The 13,798-nt window shown below is 34.3% G+C and overlaps 1 protein-coding gene across 2 annotated transcripts; it reads left to right on the plus strand.

Moving 5' to 3' along the window:
• Positions 1-3,713: 3,713 nt before the first annotated feature.
• LOC114182130 (cytochrome c1-2, heme protein, mitochondrial) lies at positions 3,714-11,087 on the plus strand. Of its 2 annotated transcripts, none has more exons than XM_028068904.2 (8): positions 3,714-3,855; positions 5,495-5,562; positions 8,758-8,969; positions 9,475-9,754; positions 9,838-9,909; positions 10,317-10,433; positions 10,544-10,609; positions 10,693-11,087. In XM_028068904.2, the coding sequence occupies exons 2-8, from the start codon at positions 5,506-5,508 to the stop codon at positions 10,807-10,809; spliced, it is 921 nt and encodes a 306-aa protein (XP_027924705.1). In that variant the 5' UTR covers positions 3,714-3,855; positions 5,495-5,505; the 3' UTR covers positions 10,810-11,087. The 2 variants fall into 2 exon arrangements, with proteins under 2 accessions (XP_027924705.1, XP_085528789.1); XM_085672663.1 differs by lacking the exon at positions 3,714-3,855 and adding an exon at positions 3,957-3,975.
• The last annotated feature ends 2,711 nt before the right edge of the window (positions 11,088-13,798 follow it).

Consider the following 13,798-nt stretch of genomic DNA (forward strand, 5'->3'; position numbering starts at 1 on the left):
AAAGACATTTTTCTTTAAGCAAGCACACTAAATGGATAAGTACAAGTTATTTTATCTAGATCTTCTGAATATAAAATAATATGGTTGTATAATTAACTCATTGTTATCATTGTGCACAATTGCCATACCTTCTATTTTAGGCACTACTTGGACTAGACTAATCTAATTACTATCAAAAATAGGGTAGATCATTAATGGCTCCAACAACTCTAAATTTTTTTTCTTTACTACTTCTTTAACATAAGGATTTAATCTCCTAAGAGGTTGAGCTACAGGTCGTAGTCTTGTGTCATATGAATCATATGCACGTAGTATGAAGGACTATTGATTTTAAGATCAAATAGATCCTAACCTAATGCATTCTTATTGACTTTAAGAACTGCAATCAACTTCTCTTTTTCCACTACATATTAAGGACTATTAATCACCACTAGTTTTTTCCTTCCTTCTTCAAGAAAAAATATATTTTATATGTGGAGACAACACATTCATCTTTAGCTTCTGATCTTTTGATACATTTTCATGCAACACTTTTTCATCTTCTTCTTAATTCAAAGGAAGTTCTTTTTCTAAATCCAAATACTTCAAACAGTCATTAACTTCCTTTTATTTCTCATCATCTAGGTCTTTGTCTTTACAATTTGTTGCTAGAAAAAGTTCATCCACTTCATTTAGCAAAAAACACTGTTGTTTTTCTTTAGGATGCTGCATTGCTTCAATGATATTAAAATTTACTTCATCATCATGCACTCTGATCTTCAAATGGTTACAAAATCTATTGGGAACATGAATTTGTGAACTCTAACTAAAACGTCTTTAGCCACACCATAAAAACATTTCACTGATCTATAGCTAATTGTAGTGTCTTGTTGGTTTAACTTATCAATTTTCTATTCTTTTCATCATAGATAGAAAAAGGTATGAAGTTGATACTAATCTCTTTCATGACTCCATTAAAGTAGTCATGAGACACACGTAACAATTATTTTTTATTAGTATGACCATATATGTTTTAGAATTTACAATGAAATACACATTTTTTGCACACTTAAAAATTGTGGCTGGAATCTAAATAGATCATAAACTGTTACTTGTTTCAATGTGCATAACCAGTATTACTTTTTTGTACTAGATGTCTCTATAGATGATTTTAATTCTTGATAACTTTCCTCTATTTCTTTGTGCTTTGCAACTTTTTTTTTAGACTTTTTGATTATCAAATATTCTTGATACTTGTTACTTCTTTAATTTAGTCAATCATGTCTAATATGAAGTCATATCCCATCGATTTTATCTACAATAAAATTTATCAATTGCACCTCATATCACCGTTGAGTTTTCTTTCTATCTATGTTCAATATATAATATCATATATTTTCAACATTTAACATATCACCGTATCATATACCAATAGTACGAAACACATATTTCATATACAAACATCATACCTAAAAATCAAATGTAGTCTGATAAAGTGTTTATGAAAAATAAAGGAGGGCAGTGTAACATCCCAATTTCAGCAGCTTAAAACTAATAAAAATAGGGAGTTTCATCATAGTTCCAAAACAGATAATCCAGTGTACCCAATATATTAATACAGTCTTACAAAAGGTATGACTATAAAAATATATCACTTATACACTTAAACTAAACTAATAAACTTTGTACTACCGACCACTGTTAAAGCTCCCACTGGAAACCTCCTCTTCAACACTAACACGATGGCTTTTCATCCTCCAGAAGTGCCTTTGATACTGCAACCATATCTGCTCCCACCGAATAGGTGATCATCACAAAAGGAAACATACAACACAAGACAGGAACACAAAAAGCAAGGGTAAGCTAATCTGATTAAGGAATCATGCAGTTCAATTATAAACTGAAACCATGCAATCTTTCTCATTATCACCAGAATCATATAGACCACCACAACACATTTACATGACTCTAGACTCAATATCCGGATTATGTAAGTGACATCGGATCTCTTGGTGGCTTGCACCTGCGACGGTTCCCAAACTCTGCAGAGTTTGGACACAAGGGGTTATCACCCAACCACTCCCAAGGTAAGTCCCATCACCTCTATGGCGGATCGGGTCCATAGACCAGGACCTCCTACTACTCCCCCCGACGTAATCCATCATACTCTACATGAGTCTTAATGGTTACTAGGAGCGCCAGGATACCAACCAAAACTGAGTCCTTATGTCCTTACATACACTAAAACATTCCTCTTAGAATTTCCCTTGAAATCCTAGTTCAACCACTTCTTCTCATATTCCAACTTCATGCAATTTCACCACACATATTACCAGTCACAACAATTCATGCATATCATAACTAAGTTCATATTTTAACATTCAAACATAGCTTCATCCATTAGAAACAAAGAAATAACACTCAACTACAGGGGTCTCGCCCAAGCTAGAAGGTCTCGCCTAGGCAAAAGGCTCTCTCGCTTAGGCGAGTCATTCTCGCCTGAGCGAGGCTCAAAACAGAGAACAACCCAAACTCTGGGTGAATTCTCGCTCAGGCTAAGGTGTCTCACTTAGACGGGAGTGACTCTCGCTCAAGCGAGACTGGCTCGCCTAGGCGAGATCTCGCGCAGAAACAGGGGATGAGTTTCTGGTGTTTTCGCTCAGGCGAGAGCTGCTCGCTTAGGCGAAAATACCAGATTCCCAATCTGTTCTCACATGCAACAGCAAAGAAATCTAGCACAATCCAAGCATACACTAAATTACGCAATTCAAGCACTCATACAACAATCAATCATGCAATTCAAAGTCATTAGAATGATTTCTAGATGAAATTCAAGTAAAACAGTTAGCTTCCCTTACCTGTTATCATGTTTAGACAACTTTATAAACGTCAACGCCTTAAAAACGTCAACACCTCTAACTCCACAGGATGCTCTATCTACACATAGAAACATCACAAGAACGATCAGGACATACCGTTATGATCACTGATCAGTAGAGACTCATACTGATGATTAAAACATCGCATGCAAGCAGAAGAGGGCTTGCATGCAACATAATACAGAAAAAGACTAAAAAAGAGAGTGGAAACTCAACTTACGCGAACGGAGAAACTGATCGGTCCAATTTGAAGAGCTCGCCGAGAGGATCAATCCTACAGTCTCGGCTCTTCAATCAGACGAGCAGAGAGACAGAACCTCTAGAGAGAAGTCAGAGAACTCTAGAAAAGTGGTTTCTTAGAGAGATGGTGTGTTTTAAAATAATGAAACTTGTTTATAACAATTCTATTTATACTAAAACCTTTTAATATTTAAATAATCGAGTCTCACTATTTTTAAACCACTATCACTTTTAAAACGCCATTTTCTAGGGTCTTACAGGCAGGGTGCCATACATGTGTGGATCTATAATGAATAATTATAAAAATGTTTAAAGAAAACATATTAAAAAAAATTAGTAATATGTTAATATAACAAGTATTGATATATTTTATTTTTAATACAATAAAAAAATTATAATTTTGATATAATAAATTTAATTTTATTTAAACTATTTCAATAATTAATATGATCAAATACAACTTTAATCTAATTATTACCTATATTTATTAAAGAAAAAAATATATTAGTTTTTAACCCTTCCACCATTGAGGAAGCTGTAGCTGACATACGCCAAGAAAAAAAATAAATGGTAACAAAAATCCAAATAAGGCCTGCGAGTAAGGCCCAATAGCACAGAGCGATTCTCGTGGTTGCAACATTAGAAGCGTGTGTGTCTCAAAGCTTCTCTTTCGCAGTTTCTCTCTCTTCTTGTTTCTTCTGCACTTTCTCTTTATTCCTCCTTAGATCCTCAGTTCCCAATCGAGAGCTTTCGTTTCGTAAGTCCCTTTTTCTCTATCTCTTCATTTCCCATTTTTTTTTTACTTAATTTGTTTTCTGTCTTTTAAATGTTCAGCAATCACTGCAACTCGGATCTGTTACCTACTTCTTAATTACGGGTTTTACAATTTTCATCTCCCTATATCTGTTTGCACGTGCAACAATTTGATATCTGTTTGCACGTGCAACAATTTGATATCTGTTTTCTTTCTATTACATCCCATTTGGGTCCACGAAGTTTCATTTTCTGAATTGAACCGAGCTTCCTGGTTTTTGTGTTGCTGCAGAAAAATATATGCCCTATTAAGATTTCATTTGAATGTGTTGCTTGGTGATATGGGTTTATGGTGTTGCTGTTTTTTCTGCTTATGTAACTATCTATTTATTGGCCCTTTATGTGTGTTTGTTTTATTCTTGAGACCTTAATTTGTGTTTAGTTGCATATTTGGTGCTGAAAATGGCTGAAAATACACGATTTAGATACATTTTGCACCTTTTAGGTAATGTTTTCTTTTCCGATTCAAAAAGCTCTGTACTTTCAGTTGTTTGAGATCAGCACTGAGGGATGATGTCAGTTAAACCGTAAAACTTATTGTGTGTAGTTATTAACGATGTTTTTTAAAATTAGTCTGTCTTTCGTCGTGTGCATACTTGTGCTTGGTCTTGTCTTGTCTACTACTTTCTCGATCTTGTTGTAAATGTTTTTTACCAAGAATTAGAATATATGGGATAAAGAGGGTAAGGTTTTTCTTGGATAAACTTTTATATAGACACTTTTACTTTAAGAAAATAAGAAGGTAAAATGACTTAGGACCTGTTCTGGTAAACATTTTGAGAGAAAATTATAGTAGAAGAAAATAAGAAGAAAAATAAAATAGAAAAAGGATTCTCCATGAGCTACTTTCTAGAATCTCTCTCTCTCTCTCTCTCTCTCTCTATATATATATATATATATATATAAATTTTTTCTTCTTACATTCTTCTTCTACAAGGGTTTTTCGAAAATTTGATGCAAATAGACCTTTAAACTTCTATCATAAGTTAAAGGTTAAGTTATGCCCTTGTGTCTGTTTGATCAAACTTCTCCATAAGAACTTCTAAAAGATAAAAATAAGAAGAAAACAAATGAAATTAGCTTGATGCACAAGTTATAAATTATAAATTTAGAGAACTATTTGAGATAACCTATACAAATTATCCTATGCATAAGCTAGCCTTAACTTATGGAGGTCCTTATTGAGAAGTTTGTCCAAAAAAGGTCCATGGAAGATTTCTGATTTAACTTCTTCAAAAATTTATTTGCTTAAGTTAATTTTAACTTATAGGAGAAACTTAATTCATTTTACCGGATGTTTTATATTCTTAAAAGTTTATCCAAACTGAGAAAAAGTTGATTTTCTTGGTAGATCATCTAACTATAATCTGAATTACAAATTTTGCTAGTACTTTTCCTTGCAAATTTTCATTTTTGGGTTTAGTCTTCTTATTCTATTTCAGAAACAGTTGATAACATTTACTTTTAACTTATTTGCACTTTTTGGTGATGCTGTCTTTGTCATTACCCATATATTTTATCTTTTATACTTGGTTGGAGGTATTTAGTTACTTTCTGTATTTTTTTATATGAATGGATTGCAGTCTGAACTGAGATGGCTGGAGGTGTTATTCGGCAGTTATTGAGGAGGAAACTCCAGTCTTGTTCTTCTGTAAGCACGACCCCTCTCTTTTTGATAAGATTATTTGTTTTGGAAGATTTATTTTTCTGGTGCTTGCAACATGGGACATAAAATAGAGACCATTAAAGCAAATAAAATAAAATATATAAAATTGGTGAACAAATTTAAAATATTGAGAACATTAGTTTGTCTGGAAGATGTTAGAGCACATCATTTATCTTTTTTAAATTGCTATTTGACCAATATTGTTTTCCATTTGAGTAATGTGACAATAATGTTAGAAATTATTATCTATATCATCATACCATTGTTGCTAATATGTAAAAGATTTATCAATTTCTTTTAAGAGTCATAGATAGTATATAGACTTCACTCTAGCTTTATTACACATTCAAAATGTTTGTTGTTGAAAAACTTGAAGATCTTCTTAAATTATAAATGAGCAATTGAAGATGAACAATGGTAAATTTTAATAATAATAAAAAACTTTTGCAATGAGCTAATGTATGCAGCACCAATAATGATCAAGCCAAGTGTTTGGGTGGGCTTGGTTGGGCTACATCAGTCATTATTATATTCTATCATAATTTATTTTAATGCTACCTCATTGTACTATAGTCTTTTTCTTTATAATCTTGACTATGCTCCATTTGATCCTTTTCTTTTTCTTATTTAAGCCTTGTGACCAAACTACCATATATGATTATGAACTTTTGGAATCTCCTCAATAAGTGTCACATGATATTTTGTTTAGTTATATTTATTTCAGTTGCTATATTTTCTTGAGTGTTGACATAAACTCATGGGGTTTGGTGACTGAATGTGTAAATGGTGAGGTATTTACTTCAGAAACAAAACACTTTAGCATCTGAGGTTTAAACAATTTGCTGAAAACAGACAAGGATGATAGGTTCTCTCAAATTATGTGATGAAGCCGCCAAATATTATGTTCTGCATCTTGTTTGGCTTCAAAATTGCATGTAGAGTGACTTATAATTGGTGTTGTTCGGCGATAGTTGAGGGGCATAGATAATATTATTTACTGGAATCACTGACTCACATTCTTATTTTCAAGTGTAAGTGAATTTGCATGAACCTATATTTTTCCTTTTTTTCCTCAAAAAGGAAAATGTAAAATTATATTTGTTTCCTTCGGAATCTTCAATGAAATCAAGAAACAGATGTATAGCCTAATTGGCATAAAATTGGTTCTCATATTTGATGCATCTGCAACATCTCAGTTGTGATGGTAACCACATCCATGATAGCGCTGGATTCATAACTCCTCTACGTGATCATGAGTTCATTAATGCAATTGCAATATGAAACCTTTTTCTTTACGTAGTCTTACAGTGTCATATTAGCTTGATCCTTGTATCTGCACACTTTTGTTCGTCCCCTTTATTCCTGTAAGTAGGTATGAAATTGTTCCTCTTCTCATATAACATTTTCTTTGATCACATTGTATTGCTGAATGATTTACTAAACTATGTTATATACTTCCTCCCTAAAAACTTAAAATTTCAAAAAGAATACTAGTTAGTCCAATTGACATACCATTCTTCATTTTTCTTTACCTAACATTCTTAAATTTTATGTTAAATGTAATGTGTTCTTTACTGTTTAAAACCTCTTACTAGGACTGCTGAGTCTTTGGGTCCAAATAGCCAATTCCAATTAATGGAAACTATCTTGCATTATAGACTTATAGTCGTTATTTGACATATAAGAAAGAGTGAAAGACTATTTTTCAAACTAGTATGGTGGAACTTTGAAGTGCAAAAGTCTCTCCTATTTGAAATGAGACCAACACTTTTTCAACATGTGTTTGACACTTCTCATTGGTGTCCAATTAAAAAAAATTTTGTTACCTTGGATTCTGTAGTTAACGCCATGGTTATCAAACTCGCGATTCAACTCGTAGTAAACTCGTTTTTTGAGTAAACTCGTTTCTTGAGCAAACTCGCTAAACACGCAGTGAACTCAGTGAACTCAAGTAAACTCGCACGATCCAGCAATCGAGTTGGCGAGTCCATGTCACTTTTCTTCAAACCCAAACATACACCAAAGAGTATTGTTTCTTCTCCGAAACCAGCTTAGTTCGTTCTTGTCCTCCTCCATTGTTACTCGCAGTTAGGGTTCCCTGCTCTTTGCCTTGTCACTCTCGAAGTGCGATCTTTGATGCAGTGTAATTACGTTCTAGTTGTTTGCTTCACTTTTGTCTCATCGGTGGCTTGCTGTCACGGTCTTCCTGTGTTGGTGCTGCATCACTGGAGCTGTGCTTCTAAGGGGGAAGAAGTAAAGTTTACTTAGAGTGAAATTTAGGGTTTAGGGACTTTTGGCTTTTGGTTAGGAATGACATTTAAAGTTTGGCCTTTTTGCCGTAGTTCCTTTCTTTATTATGTTATGGGCTTTTGGCTTTTGGACATCAATCAGTTTTGTTTTACATAAAACGTAATATAACTAATTAAAATCATTATGAAATAATGATAATATTAGAAAAATATAAAAATACTTAAAAATATAATATAATAATTTAATAGTAATAATAATAATAATATTTTATAAAAGAAAAATAAAAAATTACTTATAGAATCATATAACAATAAAGTATTATATTATTTATAGATATTTTAATTTTTTTTTAAGTAAACTCTTACGAGTTTACGATTCGAGTCTATGATTCGAGTTTACTAGCCTCTCACGAGTTTACGTAAGCTCTCGAGTTTGACAACCTTAGTTAACGCCTCCATATAGTTTGGACACTTAAATGGACACTTCAGTAGGAATGACCTCATACTATGAAAAAAATATTTTTATAGGGTAGTCAACTAATAAAATATTAAAACTAATGCATCTTAGTTTTTCTTTTATAAGACTGTTTGTCGTGTAAAACATGTAAAACTTGTTAAGTTGGTTTGAAAAGGTGAATATATCTTTACTGAAAGATATAATTTCATCATATTTTGGGATATTTTGCAATGAGACAGTTTCTATATGGTAAAATGATAATATTCTTTAATGAGGTTCATCTTTCTATTTATCTATATCTGTATATGTGTGTCTGTATAGCATGGTAGTGTTTATGATGTGATTGACATCCATGTCAGCTTGTGGCTGATAGTGTGCATCTCATAACAAAACTTATGACTATATAAACATTGTGCCTCCCATATAACAATCCAATTGTTTCATTTGCTAATAGCTACTTTACATTCATTTTAGAGTTCTTTCACGTCACCCGTTATCTCAAAGAATGATGGTGCCAACTCTACTGGCAGTAACTCCTTACGAGCATTTGCATTAGTAGGAGCCGGTGTCACGGGGATTTTAAGTTTTTCAACAACAGCATTAGCTGATGAAGCCGAGCATGGCCTGGCATGTCCCAGCTATCCATGGCCTCACAAGGGCATTCTCAGTTCATATGATCATGCTTCGTGAGTCTGACCTGAAATTTCCCTTTCTCTTTTTCTTGCTCAACAATATGATTTGAAGTTAGCGACTTTGTACAGTCAAACTAGTCCCTGTTGCATTTTAAAGGTGAATTATAAGTACTTGTTAATTATAGGTGTATTCTTTTCCTTTTTTGTGATATTGCTCTTATGTTCAGTTTTATCAACTGTGGATTAGTCATTCAATCTTCCTCCCTTGCTTTATTTATAATTTAATGCCTATACGAGGGATCTCATAGGGTTTGAATCCTATTTGTATATTTGCAAATAGTAATGTTATTGTTCATTTATTTGTCTTAAAAATATCATGCAACGATTGTTAGGATGTAATTTTATTTCAGGACATTTTTCTGGGCCAGGATTCATAATATTGTGAACTGCATTCTGTTCTATCCTATCATTTGCTCAATTCAATATTTTACAGGCATGCTATATAGCTATTTATACTAATATAGGTATTACCATATTTAACCGATTTTTGAATGTGTAGGATTCGTCGTGGTCATCAAGTTTATCAAGAAGTCTGTGCTTCATGTCATTCCATGTCTTTGATATCATACCGTGATTTGGTTGGTGTCGCTTATACAGAAGAAGAGGTAAAGGCTATGGCAGCGGAGATTGAGGTGGTTGATGGCCCTAATGATGAGGGTGAGATGTTTACACGCCCTGGTAAACTCAGTGACCGCTTTCCTCAGCCATATGCAAATGAAGCCGCTGCTAGGTTTGCTAACGGTGGAGCCTATCCTCCAGATCTTAGTCTCATCACCAAAGTAATGACTGTAGTCTGTTAGTAACATCTTTAGACTTTATATTGCTTTTTATATCAGAAATAATTTTACCCTTGATATTTTAGGCTCGACACAATGGTCAGAACTATGTGTTTTCACTTTTAACCGGATATCGTGACCCTCCTGCTGGCGTTTCGGTAAGTTCTTCTCAAAAACATTCTTTTTAAGGAATAATAAACTATGATGTTCATATCGTTAATATAACTTTACTCATTCTATGGAAGTTGTAATATATAGAAATTTCTGTACACCACATGATGGGTTGGTGGTTCAAATCCAAAGTGAATAAAAATATGCATACATGGTAGGTTAGGTAAACAGAGTTCTTCTCAATGTTTAACATAGAACGATTATCGTGTGTGATCTATGCATATACAGGACAAATCTATGTTCTTTGTATTTATATATGTGACTCCAGTTGTCGGTCTTGCTTTTATATCCAATATTAACAATGGGCGAACTTCGTTATACTTTTTTAGCTTTCTAATATGTTGTGCTTAATGGGAAAATTTTGAATAACGTTATCCTTCTAATAATAATGTAGATTAGAGAAGGACTGCACTATAATCCTTACTTTCCCGGCGGGGCCATTGCTATGCCTAAAATGCTTAATGATGGTGCTGTTGAATATGAAGATGGCACCCCTGCTACAGAATCTCAGGTTCTTTTGTTTGTTGATGATTGGTTTCAGTAAAAATCTTATCACCTTGATTATCTATGAACATGGGAAGAACTAAGCTAAATATTTTCTTTGGTTATGTTTTGCTGCAGATGGGTAAAGATATTGTGTCATTCCTGACCTGGGCAGCCGAACCAGAGATGGAGGAAAGAAAACTGGTTTGTTTCCCTTTATTATCAATTTTATCTTAGACCAATAAAGAAAATACCTTGTCTTCTAAGGACATTGCTACCATATGCAGATGGGATTTAAATGGATATTTGTTCTATCACTTGCATTACTTCAAGCCGCCTATTACCGCCGCCTGCGGTGGTCCGTTCTAAAGTCTCGCAAGCTGGTTCTTGATGTTGTCAACTAGCTGCTTTAAAGTTTCATTTTTCACTTCAGGAAAGATTATTGTTGGCAATAATTGTCAATGCTTAAGTTGTCTCATCATGTCAAATTCGTTGGAGTAACAGAAAGCATGCTCTATTTTTGTTTGAGATAGAAATAAAGCTCCTCTATGTACGTGAGATATAGTTACTTTCATTTTTTTTCTCCCTTCTCTGACCTGTGTATTGTTACATTGTCCAGGGACCCCTAAACTTCTAATATTTTTTCTTCTCAACCTGGTAATTGACCTGTGATTGGGGTTCATTTTGGTTCATTTTTACTTCATTGCAATGTTATGATACTTGTGGTCCAGTATTTAAGGGCACGTTTGTTCAGCAAGGTGGTTTTGCAGGGATTGTAAATTAGATCCATATTTCTCGAAGTATATTACAAATACAATTTAACTTCATAGGTGCTCAACTCGCTTTGTGATTTTCTGATCAACACAGTTACCAACTTCAACTCTCCATGGCCTATGAAACCGGAACATGTGAAATTCTACGGCAAATTATAATCATAAGAATGTTTGCGGACCCTTTAGTGATAGCAGTGTATGTAAAAGTCAATAGACGGTTCATACATTTATAAGAATATCGGTAGTGTTGGGAACGGTTCTCTTACAAATTATTGTCAGTCTCATTTAAAGGTTTGATTTATGTGGCTGAGATTTGTATTATGGTGGCTAGCTTAGAAATTAAGGACTATGCCATGAGTTGGTCACACAAAACATTGATGAAAATTGAAAAAAAATAGGTTGTACATGGTCTCTTGGGGACATTTAACATAATTAATGCGCAGTGGATTTGTGCCTTACTACAGAAGAAATTCATATTGAATCTCCAACTACTTCAACAAGGAGAAACTTTAATTGCATGAAGACGATAAGCCTAAAATTGCCATATTTATGAATGGTCTTAATGGAAACATCATAGACATAGTAGAATTGCATTAGTAATTTTCTCTTCAAAAACTAGTTCATCAAGCTTTAAAATTTAAATCAAATAAAAAAAAACATTTCCTAGAAAAAAATGGTCATGGAAATAGCTGCCATGATTGAACTTAGAATAATAAAAATAAGAGTAGATTCGGTAGGAATTCTTCCAAGGTTTCAAGAGTAGTCACTTTTCATAATAAACCCTACCTTGTGTTTGGATGATGTAGTTGACCAATAATAATAAATTGAAATACCTAGTAATTAAATTCTCTTCATTTTTTAAATAATTAGTTTGAATAAAATAATTAAAATATCTTAGATTTCAATTTTCTTGTTTGGATAAAGCAATTTAATTTCTATTTTATGGTCCAACTAGGCTTGACACCACTTAGCTCGATATGGGCTCTGGGTCGAATTGGGTCGACCTTTAGGTCAAACTAACTTAGGTCGAACTTCTACCTAAGCTAACTAGTCTCGACCTTTAACCTAGACTAACTCAATTCAACTCAACCTTCGATCAGACTAACTCGACTTAACCTGCTTCCCGAGTCGACTAGGCTCGACCTGCTCGACCTTTGGCCCAAGCTTACTTGTCATGATGCTAGTTCCGGGCAAGCTCAGCACGACTTTCGTCTCAGGCTGGGTTGACTCAATCTTAGTCTCGGGCCAAGTCAGCTCGATCTTTGTCTTGAGCCGACTCGTATCGTCTTTCGGCTCAACCTAACTCATCGATTTTTTATCTGACCTGGCTCGTCTCCACCTTCTGTTCGACCCGACTCGTTTCAACCTTTTGCTCGACTTGACTTTTTGGACTTGTGAACTTTTAATGTCCTAACCAATGAACAATTGCACAACTCGGGAAATTTCAATTCCTTATTTTTTTGAGTGAATTTCAAATTCTATTGTTTTAATTATTTGAAATATCTTCTTAAAATTTCTCAATTTCAATTTCCTTTTAATATCCTCAACAAAACATGTCATTTTTCTTGAAAGAATTTTAAATTCTCCAAAATAAATGAATTATCTTCTTAAATTGCCTCTTCCAAACACACCATTAAGGATCATAAACCTTCCGCATCTTCTTAAATCAAGTTCAAATAAATGTTTTAAATGTTTAGGTTATGAACATGGCTAATGAGTGGTCTTCGCTCAAGCTAGTCCCTCGGCCTCGCTTAAGCTAACCCACCTCCCCTGAGCGAGTCTGAAACCGTGGCTTCACCACATCATCTCGCTTAGGCGAGCTCTTCTCGCCTAAGCAAGACCTTCGTTCGCTCAACACACACAACTGCTCGCCTGGACGAGGATTCGCACTTAACACACACAAGTCTCATTGCGATCTCGCTTGGGCGAGCCATCCTCGCCTGAGCGAGAAAACCCGTCGCTCAACACTGACACCGGTCGCCTAAGCGAGAAACGCGAACCAAAACCAAGAACGAGATTCTGCAACTCTCGCTTAAGCGAGAGGGACTCGCTTGGGCGAAACTTGCAGAGGTTCATCTCTGTTCACGCACACAATTCGCCAAAACCATGCCAAAATACAGTTTAATCATTCCCATTCAATCTATTTCAACAATCAAACCATATGAACATGCTTTATATCCATTTAAACTACCAAAAGTGGAGGTTTAATCAACAACAACCATACAATACCCTAAACCCTCATCCCCAAAATCATATAAGACATAAAAGGGTTTTGCAACCCATATCAAACAACCAATTCTTACTCTCATCACACATACACAAAATTTCCAACACACAGGAATCATTTGAGAAGAGCAAGAAGCAAAATCATATCATACACTTTATACACACGAGAGAACAACTTCCCCTAACCTGGAATTCTTGATTAAGATTGGAAAAAATGAAGGTTTCTTTGTTCACCAATGCTTTGCTTCAGTCTTTCTCCCAATTCAGCCCTTTGCACACCAAAACTCACCTCTCACTCTCTAATCTCCTTTCAAAAGTTAATTATCAGCACTGTCAAAACCCTTCTTTTCCCCTTTTATATGTGTCTGAATTATGGTTTTAAGTGCTAAAACAC

Source organism: Vigna unguiculata, chromosome 4, assembly GCF_037176805.1.
Source record: "Vigna unguiculata cultivar grain cowpea cultivar isolate G323 ecotype 2 chromosome 4, ASM3717680v1, whole genome shotgun sequence".
Lineage (NCBI taxonomy): Eukaryota > Viridiplantae > Streptophyta > Magnoliopsida > Fabales > Fabaceae > Vigna > Vigna unguiculata.

Excerpts from the sequence above, each read along its gene's own strand:
- LOC114182130 (XM_028068904.2), top strand. The coding sequence starts at position 5,506 with ATGGCTGGAGGTGTTATTCGGCAGTTATTGAGGAGGAAACTCCAGTCT. Across the intron at positions 8,970-9,474 it reads AGTTCATATGATCATGCTTC|GATTCGTCGTGGTCATCAAG; the intron begins GTGAGTCTGACC and ends TTGAATGTGTAG. Across the intron at positions 9,755-9,837 it reads ATCTTAGTCTCATCACCAAA|GCTCGACACAATGGTCAGAA; the intron begins GTAATGACTGTA and ends TTGATATTTTAG.